The sequence below is a fragment of the Miscanthus floridulus genome, chromosome 3 (assembly GCF_019320115.1).
Source record: "Miscanthus floridulus cultivar M001 chromosome 3, ASM1932011v1, whole genome shotgun sequence".
Taxonomy (NCBI): domain Eukaryota; kingdom Viridiplantae; phylum Streptophyta; class Magnoliopsida; order Poales; family Poaceae; genus Miscanthus; species Miscanthus floridulus.
This window is the reverse complement of record NC_089582.1, coordinates 106,066,103-106,077,922: the sequence shown is the minus strand read 5'-3', so window position 1 is coordinate 106,077,922 and position 11,820 is coordinate 106,066,103. Positions and strand designations below refer to the sequence as shown.

Below are 11,820 nucleotides of genomic sequence, written 5' to 3'. Positions count from 1 at the left end.
AGTTGCGGGTGGAGGCGCTTATATAGGTTGACGGCCATCGACAGCCACACGGCGACACGGTGCATACAGAGCTGCGCCAGGTGGGAGCTCGGAACGAGACTGGTCCATGGATCTTTTTCCACTTCCGGTTAGAAGCTCCGGGCTGTGGAAAACGTGCGGATGCGAGGAGCTCTAGAATGTTTAAAAAATCTGGTTCGGGCACGGGCGGGCCGTCGATTAGTGCGCGGCCCGAGCGCGATGGGAGTGGTGCTGACGTTGCAGATGATGCTCTAGAGTGCTGACCTCAGTGACAGGGACCGGAGTGATAGACAGCATTTCGAGGGTTGGGCCTTGTTTAGTTCCCATCAAAATTCCAAGTTTTTTCACTCTCTCTTCATCACATTAATTTTTGGATGCTTGCATGGAGTATTAAATATAGGTAAAAAAATAACTAATTACACAGTTTAGTTGAAAATCACGAGATGAATCTTTTGAGCCTAGTTGGTCTACGATTGGACAATATTTACCAAATAAGACAAAAGTGGTACTATTCATCATGTTGAAAAAACTTTGAATCTAAACAAGGCCTTGGAAGAGTCTTCCGAGAAAAGTCAAAGCAGGATGGGGATTTTGGGGTGACGTGGCTCGTCCACGGCGGCTACCAATGGCTTCGGGTTCAAGAACATGGTCAGTCTTTTTTTTTTGGGGATAACACATCGCCAGTCTGTTGAACTACTTGCTGCAGGATATACTCCAAGGGATTTTCATCTGTCCTAAACCAAATTATCGTAAGTTTAATTAAATCATAGAAAAGAAGTACCACATACGACATCAAAGAGGCAAATTAAAAATAAATTTTCTCGTCGTGATCTATCATAAATTTAAACAATCACATCATAACATATCTATGTTTGGACAGGCAATAGTATTTTATAACATTTCTAGTAAATCTTATTTGATATCGCCAATATTATTGTTAGTGAATAACCAAATTCAAAATTAAAATTAAAGAAAATAGTAGTCCGTTTCCAATGTGTTGGGGAAAAAAGCTAAATAAAAGTTGGCGTGTTACTCTAAGTAACGTTAAGGAAATAAACTCTTTCACTCATATAAGGGATATAAAATACCATATTGATCCTATAGGTCCAGACTATGATGGTCTAGGTCCATAAAAATATATAGAAGGAAAATGAATAAAGAATCCAATTATGGAAAAGAGATAATGCTATAGAATTGTGTTACGATTGGACTTTTATGCAAATGCACAAGAGCTATCCAAACAAAACATCAAACATCCTGTTCGCTTGTTGGTTTCAGCCAGCCCAAACTAGCCAGCCATCAGTGTTTTCTTCTCACAACAAACCAGCACCAGCCAGCCCAAACCAGCCCACAAACCAACCAGCGAACAGGCCGAAAGTCTTGACATGCACATAAAAATAATCATTCGACCAGTTTCAATCCTAGGCCACTTTTTCCCCTATAGTGGTATATGCCTCACCATCTTAGCATGTCCTCTCGCCATAGCCCTAAGCTCATCGAGTCACTCTTCAACATTTTCATGTTGAAAATTTTTGGCATGACCATTGATGTCGATAAAAAGGGAAACAACCAAATAAAATTTGTCGTTTCCAACAACCATAACTCAGATCTGGTGGCTTTTCAAGGAAGTGCCCTAGGGGAGTAACATGTTCCACTGCCCAGAATTATGAAGCAAATAAAAAAAAGTATTATCGATTTTTGATATCGTACATGCAATTGGTCTATCAATTCCCTAATGTGCATACATGAGAATAAGTTCACGAGCAATGTAACATGCATAGTATGCCATTTTCTTCGTAAAAAGCCAGTGACGAGTGAAAACAGTGATGTGGTCACAGCATGGCTGATAACAATACAGTATATAGTAGCACAGGCCGAAGTGATGATTCCATAATTTATATGGGAAGATGTGAAGTAACGATGGATGTCGGCGTGATGACGGGGTCGTCCAACAGTTGCTTGAGGCCACAGTGGCTATAGAGGATATAAGTTGTATAGGTAAAAAAGGCAACTACGGATCCTCAAGCAAGGGAACAATGTGATCCAAATTTGAAATTTATAAGAGGCCAAAGAACTAAAAAATTGAGATACTTTGATGGTGTTTTTTTTTGAAAAATAGATCTCATCACCAAGAGAAAACTAAGGGCCTGCTTGGTTGATATCCAAAATTTGTCATGCCAAAGATTTGGTAAGCCAAAAGTTGGGTAATATTGTCATAGATTTGGCAAGCCGAATGTGAGAGATTGGCAAGTTTTAGTAGCAAACCAAATACTAGTCAAAATCATGATTTATCATATTATTGGTATGGTAAATTTTGAAAGCGAACCAATCGGGTCCTAAATGCGAACTTGATTTGGACTCGGTAAAAATTGCATAACCAGCAATGCTGGTGGCAGCCAGACACACACTGATGCACAAGGAAAGGGCTATAAGAGCATCTCTACGAGTTTTGTAAACAACTCTCTATTTTAAGTTTTTAGCAAAAAGGAAAGAAAATCCCCTCCAATAGTTTGGTCAAAAACTACTTAAACTAAAAATTTACCAAATACCCTCAACAACTCATAGGTTTCCACAATCAAGAGGGACTTCGCATCCGCTTCTCATCTGACATTTTTATCGGGAGTTCAGAGTAAATTAGTCACATGAGTAATTTAAGAAAATAAAAGGTTCCACGTGAGAAAACGGTAAAAGACAAAGACAAATAGTTCACACTACAACATGACTCATTATACAAGGTGTTTACAAATGCCTCCAAAAGTGATCAAATCGCCTTCAAAAACCTTTTGAGGCATTTTTTAGAACGCCGCCTATAACATGAAAGTAAAAGGTCTTTTGAGGTGTTTTTCTAAAATGCCTTTTAATATCAACATTTAAAGACATTTTCTAGGTGCCTAGAATACTTTTTAGAGGCACTTTGGAATTTGCCTCTGTAACTTCTTAGAGGCAATCTGCACTAGGCCTTCAAACATTTATGGATGTGTTATTAGAAATGCCTCCCTTTACTGATGTTTGAGTACGACGAAAGGAGAGAAAGACATTTATATGATGGCTAGGGCTCGCGATAGGAAGACAAGGGACTTCAACTAAGTCAAGTGCATAAAGGATGAGAGGGAACAACTCTTGGTGAAGGAGGATGAGATCAGACATAGACGGCAAGAGTATTTTGATAAATTGTTCAATGGTGAGAACGAGAACACCACCGTTCAGCTGGACGACTCGTTTGATGACACTAACATGCACTTTGTGTGGAGGATTCAAGAATCGGAGGTCAGAGAAGCCTTGAAAATGATAAAAGGGGGCAAAGCAATGGGCCATGATGGTATCCCAATCAAGGTGTGGAGATGTCTTGGAGATATAGCTATAATATGACTAACCAAGATGTTCAACAATATCTTTCGATTGAACAAGATGCCTGAGGAGTGGAGAAGAAGCATATTGGTACCAATCTACAAGAACAAGGGAGATATCCAAAGTTATACTAACTATCGGAAAATTAAGTTGATGAGCCACACTATGAAGTTATGGGAGAGAGTCATCAATTAGCGCCTGCGAGGAACGACACAGATATCAACAAACCAGTTTAGTTTCATGCCCAAAAGGTCAACCACAGAAGCAATCTTCTTAATAAGACATGTTATGGAGCGGTTTAGAGAGAAGGACCTCCACTTGGTTTTCATTGACTTGAAGAAGGCTTATGACAAGATACCAAGAAATGTTATATGGTGGTCTTTGGACAAACATAAAGTCCCATCAAAGTACGTGACCCTCATTAAGGACATGTACAATAATGTTGTGACTAGTGTTTGAACAAACGATGGTAACACATTGTCAGTGTTTTGGACCGGGGGATCCTCAACCAACTAGTGAATTTATGCTGCGTGTTCCCAATCCCGGATGGTGATGCAAAGAGACACAAGGTTTATACTGGTTCAGGCAATTGGTGCCCTACGTCCAGTCTGAGAGATCAATCTTGTATTTCTTGCACCGAAGTGCTTGTAGTAGGGGGTTACAAGCACTGTGAGAGAGGGAGCTAGTCCCAGGTCTCGGCGGGAAGTGATGTGGGCTGCTTGAGACGTTGCTCTCAGGCGGTAGGGAAATGTGCGTGTAACAAGGTGTTGTTCTTCGTGAGTGCCTCTCTCCCCCCCAGAAATGGCCCAAGTCCTTTCCTTTTATAGTTTGAAGGGAGGACAAGGGTAGTACATGTGCTAACTATACGACATCATGTGAACAGAGGCGGTGTGTCCAAGCCCTGTAGCCTGTTCCTGTGCGGTGTGGTCGTCGGAGTGGTCCATCCTTGGAGCGCTGGGGCGACGAGCTGGTCACATCCGATCCTATGCGTCATGGGAGCTCTAGGGCTGCCTCGGAGCGGGTGCGGCGGTTAGCGTGCAGGTCACTGTGGATTGACTGCGCGTGAGGTCGAGGCTCGGTTGGTGCCGAGGCCAAACCACGGTGGGGGGTCTCAGCAGACGTGAATCCTGAGATAGCCGAGACCTTGGCGTAGAGTGCCGAAGCCTGGAGGGAGCGGTCGATCTGGTACATTGGTTCGGAGGCGATGATGACCCAGGCCAGACTTCCCATGCCGCGTTGTCTTTGGGGCGAGGATTGCGGGGCACAGTGCAGGCACTGATTGTGGGCACAGTGCCAGAATACAGTGGCCGGTAATCCTCGCCGTGCCCTGTCTCAGCCGGTATGGTGTTGATGCGACTTCTTGTCCCGTCGGACACTCCGTGGTGTCGAGCCACCGTCCGGCTGAGATCGCAGGAGTGGTTGACGCATTAATAGGACGTGACATGTTGTTGGGAAGACCGGTCGAGGCGAGAACGACGGGTTATTGACAAGCCAGCCTCGAGCGATACTGAGAATAGCTGTCTCATTTGAGGCTATACGCATGGGGCCTCGGGCGAGACATAGATTGGGCTCCTCACCGAGGCCTTCTGTGAGAGGCCTCGCGCGAGGCGGAGATTTCGTCAGGGCACCGAGACCTCCCGTGTGAGGCCTCAGGCGAGGCGGAGAGCCGGTGGGCTCGGACGGGACCGGTGATGAACCCATGGCTTACCTTCTGGCTTCGTTGTTGACGGGATTTAAGTGACTCTTTTGGTGTACGCTCAGGGTACCCTGTTCTATGGTACCCGACAGTAGCCCCCGAGCCTCGAGGGGAGTGCGTGCACTCTCCCTGAGGGTTTGTCGAGACTTGGCTTGCAGCCGCTCCTATAGGGATTGTGTTTTGCTTTTTGAGGTTTCGGTGGGTGCGCGCGAGTGCACCCACCGGGTGTAGCCCCCGATGCCCTGGAGGAGTGGAGTCATTCCTCTAGGGGGCTTTTTTTGTGTTTTGAGTGGAGTTTTTATCGTATTTGCCGAGCCCACAAGTGCGAGTTCAGATCGCGGGGTCTTGGCAAGGTTGCAGGAAGAGCCCCCTAGCCTCTGCATGGAGCAAGAGGTCCGTCAGGGGTTCCCCTAGCTTTTTGTATGACCCTCACGCTTTCTTTTCGCTCGGAAGGAGGGGTGGAATGTGCTAGGCTACCCTCGGTGGGCACGAGCGTTGGCACTTCTAGTGAGCTATTATTGGGTAAGTCTGAGTGGAGGCCCATGCCCCATTTGCTAGGGGATGGCTAGTGGTCTAGAGACATACTCCAAGACTACCAGAGGGTTTCTCTAGTGGGTGCCGAGACCGTTCGCTGGGCCTCGGTGGCTCGGCGTCTCCCTACGGTGGGATCCCATTGGAGACCTCCCTACCAATCTCGGACACGACTTAGGATGCCCCGAGCGACTGTTTGCTTGGGCCTTAGCCATTCATGGGCTCGCCCATAGTTGTCCCTGACTCTGTTGCCCTGGGGTGGATGTCGAAACCTCAGGGGGGCCAGCCTTCAAACCCCTGGACCATAACGGGCTCGGTGCCCTTTATCGTATTTGTAACGAAACTTCTAGCGTGGGCTTAGGTCGTTTGTCTTTGTCTTGGGTGCAGGAGGAGCCCCCGAGCCTTCGCCCAGAGCGAGAGGGCGGTCAGGGGTCCCCTGGCTTTTTTGTTCGACCCTCACATATCCTTTTTGTTCGGACAGAGGGGTTGTTTGCCGAGCCCATTCAGGTGCGAGCCGGAGCCGCTGGATCTCGGCAAGGTTGCAGAAAGAGCCCCCTAGCCTCCGCACGGAGCGAGAGGGCCATCGGGAGTTCCCCTAGCTTTTTGTACACCCCTCGCGCGTGAGGGTTTGTTTGCCGAGGCCCCTTTGGGCGCGAGCCTGGGTCGCGGGGTCTCGGCAAGGTTGCAAGAAGGGCTCCCTAGCCTCTGCACGGAGCGAGAGGGCCGTCGGGAGCTCCCCTAACTTTTTGTATGACCCTCGCACTTCCTTTTCGCTTAGAAGGAGGGGTTGTTTTGCCGAGCCCCCTCGAGTGCGAGCCAGGGTCGCTAGGTCTCGGCAAGGTTGCAGGAAGAGCCCCCTAGACTCTGCACGGAGCAAGAGGTCCATCAGGGGTTCCACTGGCTTTTTGTACGACCCTCACACTTCCTTTTCGTTCAGAAGGAGGGGTGGAATGTGCCGGCTACCCTCGGTGGGCATGAGCGTTGGCACTTCCGGTGAGCTGTTATTGGGTAAGTCCGAGTGGAGGCCCGTGCCCCGTTCGCTAGGGGACGGCTAGCGGTTCGGAGACGCACTCCAAGAGTACCGGAGGGTTTCTCTAGTGGGTGCCAAGGCCGTTCACTGGGCCTTGGTGGCTCGGCGCCTCCCTACAGTGGGATCCCATTCAGAGACCTCCCTACCGGTCTCGGACACGACTTAGGGCGTCCCAAACATTTCGCTTGCTTGGGCCTCGGCCCCTTGTGGGCTCGCCCATGGTTGTCCCTGACTCTATTGTTCTGGGGTGGCTGTCGAAACCCCTAGGGGCCCACCCTTCGAACCCCTAGACCATAATAGGCTCAGAGCCCGGTTCCTTCATCTGAAAGGAATGGGGCGGGGGGGGGATATCTTCCCCATTGGCTTGGCAACGGCTGGCGCGCCTTTTGAGGTGGTTTTCTAGGGAGGCAGAACAATGCCTGCTGCCGTAGTGGTCGGGCGCGATGTGCTGGATGGGACATAACTGTTCCCGCAATTAATGAGAAAAAAGGTGGGCATGTGGGCGGTAAAATCGGATCGGGGTTAACCGCGCTGGATCTAGGGGAAACTTCCCCAATTTCATCGCCCGTCCATTTCGCCTTCACCCTGCATAAATACTCAAAGAGCCTCGCCCCTCCTCACCTTACCTTGCCTGTGTTAGCTCTGCCTCCAACGAGCCATCGCTAGAGCAGCGGGTGTCAGGAAGAAGAAGGGAGAAGAGTGAGCCAGGGAGAGAGCGAGAAAGAGAGAGAGAGAGAGAGAAACTCACCGCCGTATTTGATCCCTCCACCGCATCCAGGGCCGGCGACATCGTTGTCATTGAGGCAGACCCTTGGGATCCATCTGACGTCACCGCGGAGATGCTTCAGTCGCTCGTTGACGGTGGACTTCTTCGTCCGGTGATGGACCCCAACAGGCCAGAGTGGATCGCTTCGTACGGCGAGCCAGAGCCGAGGCCTCACGACGGTTATGTCGTGAGCTTCGTCTCCTTTCATGAGCGTGGCCTCGGCATCCCAGCAGATCGGTGCATGCGGGCGCTCCCGCACTACTATGGCGTGGAGCTCCACAACTTCAACCCCAACTCCATCGCACAAGCGGCCATCTTCGTCGCTGTCTGTGAGGGGTACTTGGGGATTGCTCCCCACTAGGAGTTATGGCTCCACCTCTTCCGGGCAGGGCATACCACTAAGCCGACAGGCACGTCGGGCACGAGGAAAGTGATGAGGGTCGGCGGCTGCACTCTCCAAGTGCACTAGGACCGCCAACACCTCTACATCCCGGCCTAGCTCGCGTCATCCAATCGCCGATGGTACACGAGCTGGTTCTATCTTCACAACGACGATGGAGGACTTCCCCCCTACACTGGGCGGATTATGGGGAGCTGCCCAGAGAGGTGGAAGTACGGCGTCCTGAGGGAGGATCAGCCCAAGCTGCAGCCGCTTCTAGAGGGGTTGGAAAGGCTACAGGGCCATGGCCTTACTATGGCTGCCTTCCACCGCCGGAGGGTGCTGCCGTTGATGGCTCGGCGGCGGCGACTGTTCGAGATGAGGCCGGGTGAGCCCAATGAGGGCATCTAGATGTCCTCCTCCGCCCTTTCCGATGAGGAAATTCTTCATCGGGTGGGGGAGTAGTGGAGGCAAAGCTGAGGGGCGGCAACCTGACCTCCATCGCGATGCGCCTGTCGCGAGGGTTCCTCTCGCTAGTAAGTCGTGCGCCGCTATAGCCCCCGAGCCTCCTCCGTTTCTCCTTACTTCTCATTCCCTTATGCGCGTTCACCATTCCTGTAGGGGATGAGGGACGTGCGCGCCTCTCCGCTGCCCGTTCCCGAGGACGTGAGGCGGTGGGCGATCAACCGGGCGCACGCCGAGGCGTAGAAAAAGAGGAAGGACGCCAAGGCGGCGAAGTGCACGAAGAAGATCCTCGCGCGTGAGGAATTGGATAAGCGCCACCGGCAGCAAACGAAGGATGGCCTCCCGTTGGAGGAATCCCCATCGCCATCGCTGTCAACGAAGGCCTTGGATGGGGACAACGAGGGCGAGATGGGGCGGGGTCCCCTGAACCATCTCCCTAATGTAGGGGAGATGGTGCCCGGGGCATCGGCCAGCAGCCCGGTGCTCCCAGGAGGAGGAGGAGCAGACCTGGGGTCGGCAATTGCCCGCTCCAGGGCCGAGCCCGACACACCCGAGGCGCGGGCATTGGGCAAACGCACCGTTAGCCTAGTGGTCTCGGCGGCGACGGTGGAGCAAGTGGCGGCGGAGGTGACACAACTGCCCCCGCTGAGGACCGAGGGGGCACCGGGGTCCATTGAGGACCAACTGGCACCGATGGACACGGAGGCCATGCCTCTACCGCCACCACCGCCTTTGTGGATAAGGGTCACCATGGCAAAGTGGTTGCCGCCCCGCTCGAGGTAGGTGTATTTTTGGTGGGGTCGCAGTGCCTTCTGTTTGTTCTTTTGTCTTGTGCTGACCCTGTGATCATCTTGTCCTTAGCCAGAAGCGGCCTACGGAGGTGCCTACCTTGGCGCCCCTTAAAGCGCTCAAGGTTAACCCTGGCTCCACCGCCCACTGGGTGGTGGAGGCACAAGCCGCACTACAACGTGGCACGGCATCGGCGAAGGCCAACCCGAAGGAGCCGGCCACCCAAGGAGGGGCTACTAAGGCGGCCTTGACACAGGAGGGGGAGGGAGCGCCTCCGCCTCGTGATGGCGAGGCCTGTGGGTCAGATGCAGCTGAGGTTCCCTTGGCTGCCGAGACCACCGGGACCGAGGTCCCCGGGGTTTCACAGGCCGGGGCGATGGAGGCTGTGGCACCCAGGACCATCGAGGCCGCTGCGGTGGGCACCAGAGCCCTCACGACCGCCGAGGCCACGATGGTGGAGGCTGGAGCCCCCGAGACCACTGAGGCCATGATGGCGGAGGCCGAAGCCCCTGGGACCACTGACGCTGACGTGATCATGGTAGGGCTGCTAGCCCAGGAAGTGGAGATGAAGGCGGCGGAGGCCTTGGTGGCACCCTTGGTTCAAGGCCCGCCGTCGATGCAGGAGAGCGCCCAGGAGGTGGAGATTCTTCTGATCTCCTCCGGCGATACTTCCTGGGCATAGGAGATGGCCAGCGCTGAGGTGGCCGGTGTCGTGGAACAGCTGGTTCCAACCCTAGGCGAGGGAAGCTCAGCCCTCGCGCGGGTACGACCCGAGCCCCACGGGTGGAACCACCCACGTGTCCGGTGGCAAAGCCGGGATGATCCTGAGGTAGAGCCTCTGTTTGCCCTCGAGGACGTGGCCGAGGGCGGTCGCTAGGACATGTTTGAGCAGTACCACCAGTTGGCAGAGCGGTCTCTACGGACAGCGTTGTCCGTGGTCGCCAACGATTTGCCCAGAGTCGCCCAAGTTCGTGCTTTCTTTTGCCATGCGGTGGTCTTTTTCTGAGCTTTCTTTGTAGGGATTGACCTCTGTTCTATTTCCCCCAGGAGCTTGAGACCTGATCTCTTGGGAAGTCAGTCTTCCTTCACTGGGAGAGGGATGTTTGGGACCAGCTTCAGCGGTAGAAGGGCCTTCTTGCAGGCGCCAATGAGCTCCTATCGGCGCAGAGCGCAGAGGTGGAGGACCTCTGTCTTCGTAGTGCTGACGCGAAGGTCGAGGCGGCCATGGCCTAGGAGCAGCTCACCCCTCTGGCGGCGCGGGTCAAGAAATTAGAGGATGAGCTCACCCGCGCGGACAGTGATCGGGATGCCTTCAGGTCTCGAGCCGTAGAAGCTACGGCCTCGGCCATGGCTCTTGCCGGGCAGCTAGGGGCGGAATAGAATGCGCACCAGCTAATGAAAGACGCTTTGGATGAGGCCCTTGCAGCGGCTAAGGCCTCGCGAACCGAGGCTATGGTTTGGAGGGGAAAGGCCGAGAGTGAGTCCTAGTCCCTCCGTTTTATTTGCTTTTTCTTATGTTCATTCCCTAACTTCCTCGTGTGACGCAGAGCTAGGGAGTGAAGCTTCCAGGGTGGCCGAGGCTTCTCGGGTCGAGGCTCAGCGCTTGAAGGAGAAAGCCAAGGCCTTTCGGGTCGAGGCCCGACACTGGGAGCTTAAGGCCAAGGGTGAGTTCCGTAGGCTTCTGTCCCTATTTAGCTTGTTTTTTCTCTCGCTCAACCCCATTCCATTTTCCATGGTGTAGAGTCAGAGGCAGAGATTACCCGGGCAGCCGAGGCTTCTAGCGCGGTGCAGACGGTGCTCGAGACCGAGATCGGGTTGCACGAGGTGCTAAAAAGTGCTGCCTGTGCCGCCTGCGAGGCCCTGGTGGTCGAGGGGGTTCAGTCAGGCAGCTCCCTTGAGAGCCGTCTGATTGCACCGAGCGGTCAAGTGTGTGAGCAGCTTCGAGGAGCGCTGCATACGGGCGTCAAGCGTGCACTGGCCATCATCGCCTCGCACTACGTCGGTGTTGACCTTCAAGCCATCAGCGTTGGCTACGTCTTGCCCGATGATGACGATGAGGCCAACGAGGTGGTGACAAAGCTGTTGGAGGCGGCGGAAGGCCCTGGCACAGCGCTGGCAACATTGTTCGAAGAGGAGGTGGTCCCTCCCTCGCCGTCTGCCGATGCCGGGGGTCCTGAGCCTTGACCTGGGCCCAAGCGGCCATGTAAATAGAGTAGGAATTAAATTTGTATCGTAACGCTTGTGACCATTGAGGCCTTTTAAAGTACTCGTGTTTCTTTAATCGCTTGTCTTGTATTTCCGAGCCTCTGCCATCTTGTTGTCTCTGATCTGATTTCTTTGCAAAAAACCTCTTTGGAGCCTAAGCCATCCCCTGGGCGAAAGGTGGCGAGGGAGCACCATAGCCCAGAGGCTTAGGCCATCTCGCGGCTCTATCGGCCTTCTGGCCCTGAGACGGGCTTTTGGTCCTTGGGTTTTCCGCAACCGATTCGTCAGAGCGTGCTAGAGGATTTGGCGTAGGAATTTTTAAAAAAATGACTAAAAAATAGCGCGTGGGACTTAGGGGGAATCCCCCACCTAGCCCCCGAGGGAGATTCGGTTCTACGGAGGTAGAGCCGAGTCTCCCTTACAGTGTCATCGTATTGCCGAGACCAACGATGGGCTCGGGGTGGTTTCTCGAAAAATTAGAACAACTGAATAACGCTTTTCAATTGTATTCCGAGAAACAACATATATACAATGCTTGGAATTTTAAGGGTAAAAGCGACGTAGCTGTTCTATATTCCAAGCGTTGGGGAAGA

The 11,820-nt window shown here is 52.7% G+C and overlaps 1 protein-coding gene across 1 annotated transcript; it reads left to right on the top strand.

The window, feature by feature from the left end:
• The first annotated feature begins 8,683 nt into the window (after positions 1-8,683).
• LOC136544169 (uncharacterized) lies at positions 8,684-9,704 on the top strand. The gene is made up of 2 exons (XM_066536416.1): positions 8,684-9,012; positions 9,095-9,704. Exons 1-2 carry the CDS (start codon positions 8,684-8,686, stop codon positions 9,702-9,704), a joined length of 939 nt encoding a protein of 312 aa, XP_066392513.1.
• The last annotated feature ends 2,116 nt before the right edge of the window (positions 9,705-11,820 follow it).